At 34.4% G+C, this 15,344-nt stretch overlaps 1 protein-coding gene across 1 annotated transcript; it reads left to right on the top strand.

Moving 5' to 3' along the window:
• The first annotated feature begins 1,810 nt into the window (after positions 1–1,810).
• On the top strand, positions 1,811–14,566 carry LOC121383731 (N-acetyl-D-glucosamine kinase-like). Its single transcript, XM_041513828.1, has 9 exons — positions 1,811–1,834; positions 2,405–2,503; positions 3,223–3,364; positions 7,551–7,661; positions 10,692–10,804; positions 11,886–11,973; positions 12,432–12,532; positions 13,266–13,344; positions 13,885–14,566. The coding sequence occupies exons 1-9, from the start codon at positions 1,811–1,813 to the stop codon at positions 14,079–14,081; spliced, it is 954 nt and encodes a 317-aa protein (XP_041369762.1). The 3' UTR covers positions 14,082–14,566.
• Positions 14,567–15,344: the final 778 nt, after the last annotated feature.

Consider the following 15,344-nt stretch of genomic DNA (forward strand, 5'->3'; position numbering starts at 1 on the left):
GAACCCAGTATCTACCAGCCTTTAGATCGATGGCCTACAACGACGCCACCAAGGCCGGTTAAATAAAACACTGAATGCCGAATAACATTAAGTACATTTGTTTTACACACAATTATTTATGCTTCGCACCTCTACTTTCTTTCTCCAATCTGGCCACCCACCCCCATTTCTGGGCCTTATGCGAGATTGCTTGGATGACAAAAAAGCAGAACTTTTAAAAACCAATCTGGCTATCCCTACGTTACCGGGTCCTTCCGCAGAATGCTCGATCTGTGATGTATCAATTTTTATCATAACTAAATGACTGGTAATTGATAAACAGTGCTAACAATTATTAAAATGCTCTCTAAAGTTAACCAGACTGTGTCTGTAATCATGTATTATGTAGCGACGCTCTCCACCACGTATGAACACCGACAACCAAACACAGGGTCATTTCGTTCCGCTTAGTCGGCGATCTATTATTCTGTAATTGGTCAAGACCACCCGAGATAGACACGTTTTGTTTGATTGACATGACAGTACATTTGTCTTTAAAATACTGTCGGCAACGACAGTTTGATTAATCCACACACATCGACTTTTGGAGGTGCATACTCTATTAAATCTTTATGGCGGGACCAAAAAATTAGGTCGAGAGATCAAGTTTATCATGTTTTAGAATTTTGAGTTTTCGAAGGCCGTTATTACTAGTTTGTATAGCAACTTGGCCGAGACCATCGCTTCAGATCGAAAGATTGAAGTTTTCGAGAGATCGAAGGTGGAGTTATCAAAGTTTGACTGTCTTTTAAACTTGAAATTCTAGGAAAGAATAATTGTTTAACAACAACTCAGCACATTTTAAAAGAATAACTAGATTTGGTGTGTATAGTTCATAGAAGATTTCTGAATGTTATTATGAAGTTGCACACACAGTTACATCCAAAGTGAATTAGAAGTTCAGTAAAATGGTTATATCTGAAGTAGATGTATTGAATCAGAATCTAACATTTTAAAGTCCAGTCCAGACAGAAATGTTTGGTATATTGTAAGTTACAGATTTATCAGAACATTTTTATTTTCATTAAAAATAAAATTAAAATTGTTTTACCAAGCAGTGATATGAAGTTTGTAGATTTAAAAAAAAAAAGTGTATCAGTTATGACTATGTTACAATTAAGGACATGCATGGGTAATAGAGAAATCTAATTCTCATATTATTCGAGTCATGCGAATCCAATTGGATTCCCATAACAGTAGTTAAGAAAAAAATACAAGGTTGTAGTTTGCATCCCAGTCCTCGAAATTCAGATTATCTTGCTGTGGCAGTTTTGTTGAAATAATAAGTATCAACAAAGTAAGTACATGTGACTGATAATGATAACAATGCCAATGAAGATTAGTTTTGCAACAGTGTTCTGGCTATATCTATTAGAAAATACATTTATAGAACTTTCCATGTTCAGATTTATAGGATATAAACAGGCTTCCATTTCATATCATGTTTATGTTCCGAGTGAAATTATTTCACGAGGGACATAAACATGATATGAAATGATAGCGAGTTTAATATCCTATTTATTACCTATAATTGATATATCACTCATCTTGTTTCGTTGCATTTCTTTAAGATTGTATTGCACCAATTGATGTCATCATTGTGTGACGTCAAAAGTGTTACATCCCACTTGGCATTTTAGTGGGACGTATGACTTTGATATGTACCAATATATTTTAAACCATATGTGTAATAAAATATTATGTTATTTATATGACCCTCAAACGAGTCATAGAGCACTGAACTACATTCCAACCTCACAGTTAGAACTAAATGGACGATAGATTTAGGCAATACGTATGTAGAACTGTCCATGTTCAGATAATAATAATTATTTATTACACACCAGTGTGTGATATTGCTCATGACATAACAATCACTCAATATCTAACTAGTGTAATATTGGTGTGACGTGAGCGTGACGTAGATCACTTGCTGACCAAATTTGTAGACAAATAACAAGTTGTAGAATCTGCTTTCTTCTGTGTTGTGGCTTGTTTGTAGTTTGTTTGTAATAAAGAAAATACTAAACTAGCTTGCCTGTCATACCATTTTTATGAAACTCGTGAACTGTGTTGGTATCTAACTCGCTTTTGCTCATCAGATACCAAAACTGTTTACTCATTTCATAAAAATGGTATGACAGGCAAGCTAGTTTAGTATTCTATATATATACTACATGTATTTATCAAATTCTAATTTACTTAGTACACTGTAAACAAAACAAATCCACTAGAAATAGGATTCTGGATTCTTGTGATTTAAAAATGAAGGAATGCAGATACATTCTGATAGAATTTGATGAAAAATGAGGCCTGACGTATTTAAAATTTCCCATGATTCATCAGTACCATTATTTACTTGCAGCTAATTGGCTTGAGTGAATGTTTGAAGCGGATCAGTGATTTAGTAGCTGAATGCAAGACACTAGCAGGGATAGATGCAAAGATATCTTTAAAAGCTCTGGTAAGTAATTCGCTGCTCGGTAAAGTTTCAGGCACTAAGTTGTCAACAAGCCTAAGTTGAATTTGCCAAATATATTTCATAATATTTACTCCAAAAAGCAAAAAACTTATCCAGAATAATGATGAACCTTTATTTTATTTGGCTTGGATTTTAAAAAAAATTCTGTATGCTACTTTTTCAAGCATTTTTACCACGTGAAAAAAAAAAGAGTAAGAAATGTTTGTTTGACAAGTCTTCGGCACATTTTAAACCATGGCTATTTGGGGTCTAACATACTAGTATATGGTTATTTTGGTTTAGAGTCCAAGGGGAAACTACTTCCACTTCATAGGATTTTTTTAATTTGCATTTTCCAATAGACATGGCATTACATACCATGGCCTTTGATATACAAGTAATGGGACACTAAGTGGGATGGAAAAAAATTAGAGGCCATCAAAGGCAACCAATCATACGACCATCATACTCAGATAAGCACTTTATTACTGAACTACATCCCACTCCAACAACCAGAACTAGATAGACAAGACATCACATTCCATGTCTATTGATGTATCAGGCATGGGGCTGTAGTTGGGACAGTAAAAAAAACCTGGGTCAGTTGCGGGACATCGATCTTAGAGTCCTGTTTATCTGAGGCATGTGCTCTACTACTGCACTATTACTGAATGAATTATGACTATACACTCCCCATGACACAGCTATATGTTTATTTCTAGGGGTTGTCACTGAGTGGAGGTGATGAGAAGGAAAGTCAAGTGTTGCTGAAGGAAGGAATCGGGTCGGAGTATCCACAACTGACAGAAAGTACTTACGTTGCTAGTGACACCTTCGGAGCCATAGCTGCTGCGCTCCCGGATGGTAACACATGTTAAATGTTTTCATCGTGTACAGGGAGAGAGACGTAGCCCAGTGGTAAAGTGCTCACTTGATGTGCGGTCGGTTTGAGATCGATCCCCGTCAGTGGGCCCATTGGGCTATTTCTCGCCCCAGCCAGTGCACCACGACTGGTACATCAAAGGCCATGGTATGTGCTATCCTGTCTATGGGATGGTGCATATAAAAGATCCCTTGCTGCTAATTTGAAAAAGAATAGCCCATAAAGTGGCGACAGCGGGTTTCCTCCCTCAATATCTGTGTGGTCCATAACCATATTTCCAATGCCATATAACCGTAAGTAAAATGTGTTGAGTGCGTCGTTAAATAAACCATTTCCTTCCTTAATCGTGTACACAAGTGTGGCTATCTTTATCTGTTGAAAATATTTGTTATCTCTGTCATTTGTTAAAAAGGTCATGGTATGTGCTATCCTGTCTGTAGGATGGTGCATATAAAAGATCCCTTGCTACTAATAAATATCACATTTTCTCTCCATGACTATATGTCAAAATTTACCAAATGTTTGACATCCAGGAGCCGGTGATTAATAAATAAGTGTGCTCTAATGGTGTTGTTAAACAAAACAAACTTTAACAAATATTTTGTAAAAATTGTAAATTTACAGATTTCTTTGAATGTATATTTTTTATACATGATGTACAAAGATCCAAAAACCATACTTTTGCTTGTTCTATAACCTCAATATCTGTCTCTGTCTCTGTCTCTGTCTCTATCTCTCTCTAGTTTTTTTTCATCCAATATCTCAAAAGGTGTCTGTACAAACAAACACACACACCATAAAACCTTTTTTTTCTTACCTTTATGTACTTTGTGATATCTCGTTTGAAGATTTATGGTGTTTGCAGTGAACTACATACTTTTACTTTTAGTTACTTAACAACTAATCTCTGGTATTGAATTTTCAAATAAATTATTAACATATATTATTAGCTTACTTCAAAGTATCCACTTCACAAGCTTTTGGCAATAACAAATTATACTTGGACGATCAAGGATAATAATTTACTACACCCAATTGTTTCATCGATAGTGGTACGTTATTGGTACTATTTCTACTCTTGTCTAGTGGCGTAGCCAGGATAACATATTGGACGGGCCAATCAATCTGTCTATGAGTCTGTTAAGTCCCAAGTTGTCTATGAGTCTGTTAAGTCCCAATCTGTCTATGAGTCTGTTAAGTCCCAATCTGTCTATGAGTCTGTTAAGTCCCAATCTGTCTATGAGTCTGTCAAGTCCCAATCTGTCTACGAGTTTGTTAAGTCCCAATCTGTTTATGAGTCTCTTAAGTCCCAATCTGTCTATGAGTCTCTAAGTCCCAATCTGTCTATGAGTCTATTAAGTCTCAATCTGTCTATTAGTCTGTTAAGTCCCAATCTGTCTATGAGTCTCTTAAGTCCCAATCTGTCTATGAGTCTCTAAGTCCCAATCTGTCTACGAGTCTGTTAAGTCCCAATCTGTCTACGAGTCTGTTAAGTCCCAATCTGTCTATGAGTCTGTTAAGTCCCAATCTGTCTATGAGTCTGTCAAGTCCCAATCTGTCTACGAGTTTGTTAAGTCCCAATCTGTTTATGAGTCTCTTAAGTCCCAATCTGTCTATGAGTCTCTGAGTCCCAATCTGTCTATGAGTCTGTTAAGTCTCAATCTGTCTATTAGTCTGTTAAGTCCCAATCTGTCTATGACCCAATCTGTCTATGAGTCTCTAAGTCCCAATCTGTCTATGAGTCTGTTAAGTCTCAATCTGTCTATTAGTCTGTTAAGTCCCAATCTGTCTGAGTCTGTTAAGTCCCAATCTGTCTGAGTCTCTTAAGTCCCAATCTGTCTATGAGTATCTTAAGTCCCAATCTGTCTATGAGTATCTTAAGTCCCAATCTGTCTATGAGTATCTTAAGTCCCAATCTGTCTACAAATCTGTTGTCCCAATCTGTCTATTAGTCTGTCAAGTCCCAATCTGTCTATGAGTCTCTTAAGTCCCAATCTGTCTATGAGTCTCTAAGTCCCAATCTGTCTATGAGTCTGTTAAGTCTCAATCTGTCTATTAGTCTGTTAAGTCCCAATCTGTCTGAGTCTGTTAAGTCCCAATCTGTCTATGAGTCTGTTAAGTCCCAATCTGTCTATGAGTATCTTAAGTCCCAATCTGTCTACAAATCTGTTAAGTCCCAATCTGTCTACGAGTCTGTTAAGTCCCAATCTGTCTATGAGTTTGTTAAGTCCCAATCTGTCTATGAGTATCTTAAGTCCCAATCTGTCTACAAGTCTGTTAAGTCCCAATCTGTCTACGAGTCTGTTAAGTCCCAATCTTTAAGGGGGTCGTGAAATACTTTCAAAAATGAAAACAATTTAAACTTACAGTAATTACTTTTTAAATTGCATAAAACAAAATCTATCTAGTAAGTGTTGTTAGGACGTCAAGTTGAGCAATTTATACATGCTCATGGAGTGTTTTTCTGATGGGGTGTGTATAATATCATTGCTCACAGTGGAACAAATTTTGGTTTAACCAATTTTCAGATATATTAAATATTTCTTTGAAAATTATTACAATGTGGTTAATTTAATAAATATTTGATTAGGCAAAGACTAAATGTTGTAGCCACTTTGTAAAAACAATTAGCAATTGGCTAATTTGACAATGGACAAGGTTAGGCCTGAATATGATTGAAAAGGTGTGTGCACACCAGATAAAGGAGGGTATTCAGGGCCTTTCCCCAGACATTTTGATATACTGACCCTCTTTAGTATAATCCTGACATTTTGATATACTGACCCTCTTTAGTATAACCCAGACATTTTGATATACTGACCCTCTTTAGTATAATCCTGACATTTTGATATACTGACCCTCTTTAGTATAATCCTGACATTTTGATATACTGACCCTCTTTAGTATAATCCTGACATTTTGATATACTGACCCTCTTTAGTATAATCCAGACATTTTGATATACTGACCCTCTTTAGTATAATCCAGACATTTTGATATACTGACCCTCTTTAGTATAATCCAGACATTTTGATATACTGACCCTCTTTAGTATAATCCAGACATTTTGATATACTGACCCTCTTTAGTATAATCCTGACATTTTGATATACTGACCCTCTTTAGTATAATCCTGACATTTTGATATACTGACCCTCTTTAGTATAATCCTGACATTTTTCTGCTGCTCTTGAGGGAATTTGCAAACCATAGTTTTGGGTTCCTGAATAACATTTGTTATTATAATCTAAAGGACAAAACAAATATCATAATTATGTTGTAAGATAATTTGCATAGATCAGAAGAGTTATACACTGAGAGAGTGATCTAAAGGTAAAGATTTTGTTGTTTGTGTCTACATGAACATGTAACAGTGCTTAAATGTATTGAACAACAGCACTCACAATAAAAGGGTTGGAATGAAACAAATGGGACATGATTTGGTACCATGTCCCTCCCCCTCCCATGGCTGTACCATGGCCCAGGCTTGCAAGCGGGCCCTTATTTTCCTAATTTTCCTTATTTTTTGACAGCAGCCCTAATATTCCTTATTAAAGCTTCAAAATCCTAAAAAGCCCTAATTTTTTGGTGAAAATCCTAAATTTTCAAATTTTCAATTTTTTGGATAAATGCAACATAAAATAAGTGTTGGAATTAATTAAATCTAGCCTTAGTATACTTTCAGATAATGAATATGTTGAATTAATGTATTTCTCAGAAGACATCTTGGTGGTTATCAGCATCATATTCAGCATGGATTTGCACCATATCAGATTACTTTAATCTGGTTGTATTGATATGCTGAATATCGCTGTTGATGACCATTGGCATGATCTTCTGAGTTGGTAATTAGCTTTTGTATTTATGTTCTCCCTGGAGGTGAGTACAGAATGTTTTTCTTTTATATTGATTATTGAATAGCAGTCCTTATTTTTGTCAAAAAATTCCTAAAAATAGCCCTTATTTTTTTAAGAATCTTGCCCTAAAAAAATCCCTTATTTTTCACAAAATCTTGCTTGAAAGCCTGCATGGCCTCTGACTGGCATGATCAGTATTTGTAGCTGATAGCAAGTAGTATATTCAGTAACAAAATGTGATATTTATTCTTGTACTTATATAATTTGTGTTAGAGGTGTGAGTAGAAGAACTTACAGACTTCTCTTTCAGGTGGAATTGTCCTGATAGCAGGAACTGGTTCTAACTGTCAGCTCATCAATCCAGATCTCTCAACGTCTCGCTGTGGAGGCTGGGGACATCTGCTGGGAGACGAATCCTCAGGTTATTTAATCAGTTCACACTATTTACTAAGGAGGAACATGATATCACTCAGTATATGATATTAATACAGTTGGACCTGCCTTAAACGGTTCCGTGTCGTACAATTGAGCACAGATCTTGGATTTTGTAATAGACCGAGCCCGTAATAATATATTGACTTTTGGTGGCGTTAATATCAAGATTCCTCATTTTGTGCAAAGTAAACTTTTAATTACTTAACCATGATCAGTAGAGGGGCCCATACACCTTGGTCCTATATAAATTTGTACTAACAACTACCTGTTGATAAAGGGCACTTCATATATATATGCCCCTTCTGTACACAGATGCATGCATTTTACCTCTGTATAAAGTTTACTTTCTTATAAAGACCGAATGTAGTAGGTCAGTTGTGTGGTCATTGTAGGAAGTTTCAACTTTGTTTTGTCATAAAACAGAGTGGTTCTTGTAAGTATTATGATGTTAATCTACTTGATTAATGTCAGGACTTGGAAACAACGTCATAAAACAGAGTGGTTCTTGTAAGTATTATTATGTTAAACTACTTGATTAATGTCAGGACTTGGAAACAACGTCATAAAACAGAGTGGTTCTTGTAAGTATTATTATGTTAAACTACTTGATTAATGTCAGGACTTGGAAACAACGTCATAAAACAGAGTGGTTCTTGTAAGTATTATGATGTTAAACTACTTGATTAATGTCAGGCCTTGGAAACAACGTCATAAAACAGAGTGGTTCTTGTAAGTATTATGATGTTAAACTACTTGATTAATGTCAGGACTTGGAAACAACGTCATAAAACAGAGTGGTTCTTGTAAGTATTATGATGTTAAACTACTTGATTAATGTCAGGACTTGGAAACAACGTCATAAAACAGAGTGGTTCTTGTAAGTATTATGATGTTAAACTACTTGATTAATGTCAGGACTTGGAAACAACATCATAAAACAGAGTGGTTCTTCTAAGTATTATGATGTTAAACTACTTGATTAATGTCAGGACTTGGAAACAACATCATAAAACAGAGTGGTTCTTCTAAGTATTATGATGTTAAACTACTTGATTAATGTCAGGACTTGGAAACAACATCATAAAACAGAGTGGTTCTTCTAAGTATTATGATGTTAAACTACTTGATTAATGTCAGGACTTGGAAACAACATCATAAAACAGAGTGGTTCTTGTAAGTATTATGATGTTAAACTACTTGATTAATGTCAGGACTTGGAAACAACGTCATAAAACAGAGTGGTTCTTGTAAGTATTATGATGTTAAACTACTTGATTAATGTCAGGACTTGGAAACAACGTCATAAAACAGAGTGGTTCTTGTAAGTATTATGATGTTAAACTACTTGATTAATGTCAGGCCTTGGAAACAACATCATAAAACAGAGTGGTTCTTGTAAGTATTATGATGTTAAACTACTTGATTAATGTCAGGCCTTGGAAACAACATCATAAAACAGAGTGGTTCTTCTAAGTATTATGATGTTAAACTACTTGATTAATGTCAGGACTTGGAAACAACATCATAAAACAGAGTGGTTCTTCTAAGTATTATGATGTTAAACTACTTGATTAATGTCAGGACTTGGAAACAACATCATAAAACAGAGTGGTTCTTCTAAGTATTATGATGTTAAACTACTTGATTAATGTCAGGACTTGGAAACAACATCATAAAACAGAGTGGTTCTTCTAAGTATTATGATGTTAAACTACTTGATTAATGTCAGGACTTGGAAACAACATCATAAAACAGAGTGGTTCTTCTAAGTATTATGATGTTAAACTACTTGATTAATGTCAGGACTTGGAAACAACATCATAAAACAGAGTGGTTCTTCTAAGTATTATTATGTTAAACTACTTGATTAATGTCAGGACTTGGAAACAACATCATAAAACAGAGTGGTTCTTGTAAGTATTATGATGTTAAACTACTTGATTAATGTCAGGACTTGGAAACAACATCATAAAACAGAGTGGTTCTTCTAAGTATTATGATGTTAAACTACTTGATTAATGTCAGGCCTTGGAAACAACATCATAAAACAGAGTGGTTCTTGTAAGTATTATTATGTTAAACTACTTGATTAATGTCAGGACTTGGAAACAACATCATAAAACAGAGTGGTTCTTCTAAGTATTATGATGTTAAACTACTTGATTAATGTCAGGACTTGGAAACAACATCATAAAACAGAGTGGTTCTTCTAAGTATTATGATGTTAAACTACTTGATTAATGTCAGGACTTGGAAACAACGTCATAAAACAGAGTGGTTCTTCTAAGTATTATGATGTTAAACTACTTGATTAATGTCAGGACTTGGAAACAACATCATAAAACAGAGTGGTTCTTCTAAGTATTATGATGTTAAACTACTTGATTAATGTCAGGACTTCAAACAACTTGGATGGAGCTTCTTTTTTTTCTTTGCTTTTTAATAGCTTTTTTAACTTGCAAAACATTTGAAATATGGATCACTGTTTTCTGTTAGTAACATTTGCTATGAAACGTGTGTCTGTAATCTCTCCCCTAGTAAATGGAAACTGTAGCATTACTGTTGGTGGTGGGCAGGATCTAGCTCAGTCGGTAGAGCGCTCGTCTGAGGTGCGTGCGTCATACAATTGAACCACCTCAGTGGACCCATTTGCTGATTGTGTTTTTACTGTCCCAACCAATGCCCCACGATTGGTATATCAAAGGCCATGGTATGTACTGTCTTGTTAGTAGAAAAGGACATTTAAAAGATCCCCTGCTGCTATTAATGGAAGAATATATCAGATTTCCTTTCAGACTATATGTCAGAATTACTCAATGTTTCACATTTAATAGCCAGTGATTAATTAATCAATGTGTTCTTGTGGTGTTGTTAAACAAAGCAAACTTTAACTTTTACTATTGCCAGTGTTGGTGAGTTTGTGTATTTTTATCTTTAGATACATTACATGAAATTAAACATTTTATATTGATGACTATATAAAACAATAAAACATTTAAAATTAATTTTTTCACAGCATACTGGATAGCTCAGAAAGCCATCAAGATGTATTTTGATCACGAGGACAACTTAATACCATGTCCGTTTGATGTTACGTTTGTGAAGAATACCATATTCTCCTATTTTAAGGTACGTCACATAGACATGGTATTCCAATAATAATTTTAGACCTCACAATGAAAACAAGTGAGGGGAGTTATTGATTTCTCTCCTAACTTAGATTATGGGAAGCCGTTTAAGGTTATTATTGGCAAGTTGGTAGTAGTGGTGGATGGAGATTGTCTTCTCTTTGGTTAATTTAATTAATGTTGGCATTAAACATTTCGTCTTAGACTAAATGTATAGTAAAGCATCCTCCTCAAATATTGTATTGTGACATTTAATATCCTATAACATTTTAATATTTCATAATTATCATAATCATGTTGGGGTGTCGTTAAACCTTCATTCATTTGTTTATGACAAGGAAGGAAGGAAATGTTCTATTTAACAACGCACTCAACACATTTTATTTATGGTTATATGGCATCAGACCACACACATATTGAGAGAGGAAACCCGCTGTCGATTGCGACACAGGCAAGCTCTGTACCATTGAGCTACATCCGTCCCGCCTTGTTTATGACAAAGTTATGAAATTTTCTGAAGAATTTTTGTTCTGGCTAGTCTTATCAAGTCAATGGATCAAAGTTGACTGGACAGGATCTATGTTATTCATATAGATTTTTGAGAATTCATTGAAAGTGATTCAAACCCTCTAGACATAATAATTATAATAGAAATATTACAGACTGTGATCTCTGGTTTTAATAAAAAAATACATTTTTTTTCAAGCCAGTATATTTGAATATTGCTAATTGGGGTATGTAGCATTATGTTTGTAATCTGTTGTGATTGATAGTGTATAGGAAAGGGACACGTTCCAGCCAGTGCACCACGACGGGTTTATCAAAGGCTGTGGTATGTGCTATCCTGTCTGTGGGATAGTACATATAAGAGATCCCTTACTGCTAATCGAAAAGAGTACCCCATGAAGTGGCAACAGCAGGTTTCCTCTCACAATGGTACTTAACCATATGTCCGACACCATATAACCGTAAATAAAATGTGTTGAGTGCATCGTTAAATAAAACATTTCCCGTTTTTTTGTTGATTCGGTGTGTCCTTTTTAACATGTATTTTTTATTACATTGTTGTTTTGTTTTTAAAGGTGACTGAGAGAGGGCAGCTGTTAAACTCTTTTTATGCTAAATTTGACAAATCACACATAGCTGGTCTGTGTAAAGAATTGGCCATGGGTTAGCGATATATTTTTACCTTTTATTGGTTTATATATTTTGTTTTTGTCTCATGTAGAAATTATACATTTTCTTTGTTTATTATACTATTTAGGTTTTTGTATTTCCTTTGCATATCCAATTGTTATACTGTTAAAACAAATCATAGTTTTAAAAATTAAACTCTGTAGAAATAGACTGACAGACATTATTGAGTTTGTAAATATTGAATAACTTACATGTGTTTATTACTACAATAAGACTGTTATTAGTGTAGTAAATATATGTTAATGAGCAATTTGGTATCCAGTTAAAATTGCAAATAATGTTGTCTAATATTTTACATGTACATGTAAGTCATTAGATGTCAAAAAATCAGAATTGATAATTACATAATGTAATATAAATACTATCGTAATCCAAATGTATTAAATTCATGTTGACAGCCAATTTTATCTTTGAGTGTGTTATCTTTGTAGCAGCCATTAAGAACAAAGATAAGCTGGTCTGCCACATCTTCAAGGAAGCTGGAGAAATTCTAGCTAAGCATATTGTAGCCGTTGGTCCCCACATAGACAAGGTAAGTGTAGTCAGGTATTTACTAAGTGTAGTCAGGTATTTACTAAGTGTAGTCAGGTATTTACTAAGTGTAGTCAGGTATTTACTGTCAGTCAGGACTAAGAGTGGCTAACCACAGTAGTATTGGTTCATGTTTGAGCAAAGTATTACAGTGTTTGGTTATGTATGTTAAACATGTGGAAGAAGTGTGCAAGTTGCATCCCTTGGGTAAGACATGTTGTTGTCTGGTTTTCAAACAGTGTGCAGTGTGTGGGTTATGAAATGTGTTTACGAACATTTATCTTTCTGCCAACCTTCTTTTATCAGATAAACATACAAATTTGTAACAGGTATAAACTAAATGACTGTGAAACTTACCCAGATTTTAATCAATAATGTTTAATACAATGGAGGTTGGGATTATACTGTATAGGAGTAGTATATATATATATATATAGAGCGTGAATCTAAATTAAAATAAATATCAATAAGTAGAATACTATAGGAATGCTGCGAGTGCTGGCATTTAATAGTATTTAAATTTGTTAGTCACTTACCCTAATTTCTGAACACCTACCTTTTTTGTTTTAAATAAAATGCATTTTTAAGTTCCACAAACATTAGAATAACCCAAAACACATTAGATTTGCCAAAACTGACAATTTAAATGTGTAATTAATGGGGGAAAAACTTTTTAACCGAAAATATTTTACACTGACTAAAAGCATTTCATAATTTTCATTATTGTTCTTCAGAAACTGTTGGTATGTAAAGGTGGCCTGCACATTGTGTGTATGGGATCAGTGTGGAAAAGCTGGGAGCTACTTAAGCCAGGTTTGTCTTGTATTTTCATATTTATTATTATGTTAACACACATACTGGTGATATCAAAAGATTAAGCTTGCGTTTAAATTTTCCACACATACTGATGACATTGAAAGATTATGTTCATGTTTAAACTTTCACCCAGCTTTGTTGATAATGTAATCTGAGATCTGATCATGGACTGTATTTAATGCCATGGAGCGTTTCTGTCTTTTGAGTGGTCTACAACTTCATGCACTTCACTGTTCTGGCATTTTATGTTGTTAGAACTATCTGTTAATTTTTCTTAGTTTTTTAAATTCATTGGTTTGAGATAGAGGCCTCAATATGTCTTATGGTTATTTAATAAATAGCCTTGAGAGTTAAATAGCATTTTCTTTTCTTTAAACACAGTTCACACCAATTCTTCTTCAAGTTGTAAACAGATTTAAATTTTCATATTGATTTTCAACACTTGGTAAAATAAGTAGCCAAATCCCCCCCAAACTGTTCTGACAGAATTCAGGGGTTTTTTTCTTTTGTAATTTCTTTTCTATTCTATCTGTCCAGGTTTTCTTGGAGTCCTAGAGCAGAAAGGTCAAGATGTTGGAATTAAGGAGATCAGTCTGATGACACTGAATGTGTCTGGGGCCGTGGGTGCTGCAGCTCTGAGTGCTAAACACATAGACATTACCCTACCTATTGACTACAGTTCCAACGCAGATGTTTTTTTTCACTCTGAGATAGGATCCAGTACCAACATGTAAACATAGTCATTGCTCTACCTATACCCCCGTCTTGGACACATCCACTGGGGTATGCCCAAGACAGTCATGCTTGAACCTTCAGTTGATGTAAGCACAAGTCAAATGGTTGATTAATTGATCTACAATTCCAACGCAGATGTGTTTTTTATTCTGAGATACAGTTCAGTACCAACATGTAGACTGGTGGATAACTTTATTACACAAACAAAATTGGACAAAGACGAGCTATTTGTGAATGAGTCTGATGATTTCTAATTATATAAATCATGAATATGTCTGATCATTTCTAATTATATACCGGCAGAAAAAAAGTTATTGTGAAAGTATTTAACGGTACTGAAAGAAAATGGAAATCGTTATCAACGTTTGTTTGTTTTGTTTAACGACACCACTAATGCATATTGATTAATTAATCATCGGCTATTGGATGTCAAACATTTGGTAATTGTGACATAATTCAGAGGTAACCCGCTACATTTTTCCATTAGCAGCAAGGGATCTTTTATACGCACTTTTCCACAGACAGGAAAGTGCATACCAAATCCTTTGACCAGTTATGGTGCACTGATTGGAATGAGAAAAAAAACTAATCAGTTGAATAGATCCACCAAAGTGGTTCAATCCTGAAATGCAAGCACCTCAAGTGAACACTCGACCAACTGAGCTAAATCCTGCCCTTGAAATCATTATCAAGATATTATTTGTGGGTCATTTGTAAACATGGGACAATTCGCACAGTTATGGTGTGTTCACTCAAGCCATAAATGTTGTAACAACTTACAAACTTTGGATGGTTTTGAGAACATTTTATTTGGTGCACTAACTTTTTTCTGCGAGTATATAAATTATGAATGTGTTTGATGATGATATCCGATTATTCACAATTGTTTTATGTAAATTATCTGACCAATGACTTGCATGTTTATGCTGATAATTTTTGTTTTTGAGGCATAGAAAAACAGGTGATGGGTTTTGTAAATATAATAAATGTAAAATAGTTATATTGGTTCTGTGGAAATACAATATAACATGTTTTATAGACAAGAAAAAACATTATTATATGTATATCATTTGTAATACCTATTGTTATGTGTATCATTTTTGATACATATTATTCAGTTGCTGGTGGTTTGGTCTGCCATTTTTGGCACAGTGTTCAAAGTTAAACCCATCTTATATTAAAAAAAGAGAGTTTATTTTGTTTAACAACACCACTGGAGCACATTGGTTAATTAATCATTGGCTATTGGATGTCATACATTT

Source organism: Gigantopelta aegis, chromosome 10, assembly GCF_016097555.1.
Source record: "Gigantopelta aegis isolate Gae_Host chromosome 10, Gae_host_genome, whole genome shotgun sequence".
NCBI classification, from domain to species: domain Eukaryota; kingdom Metazoa; phylum Mollusca; class Gastropoda; order Neomphalida; family Peltospiridae; genus Gigantopelta; species Gigantopelta aegis.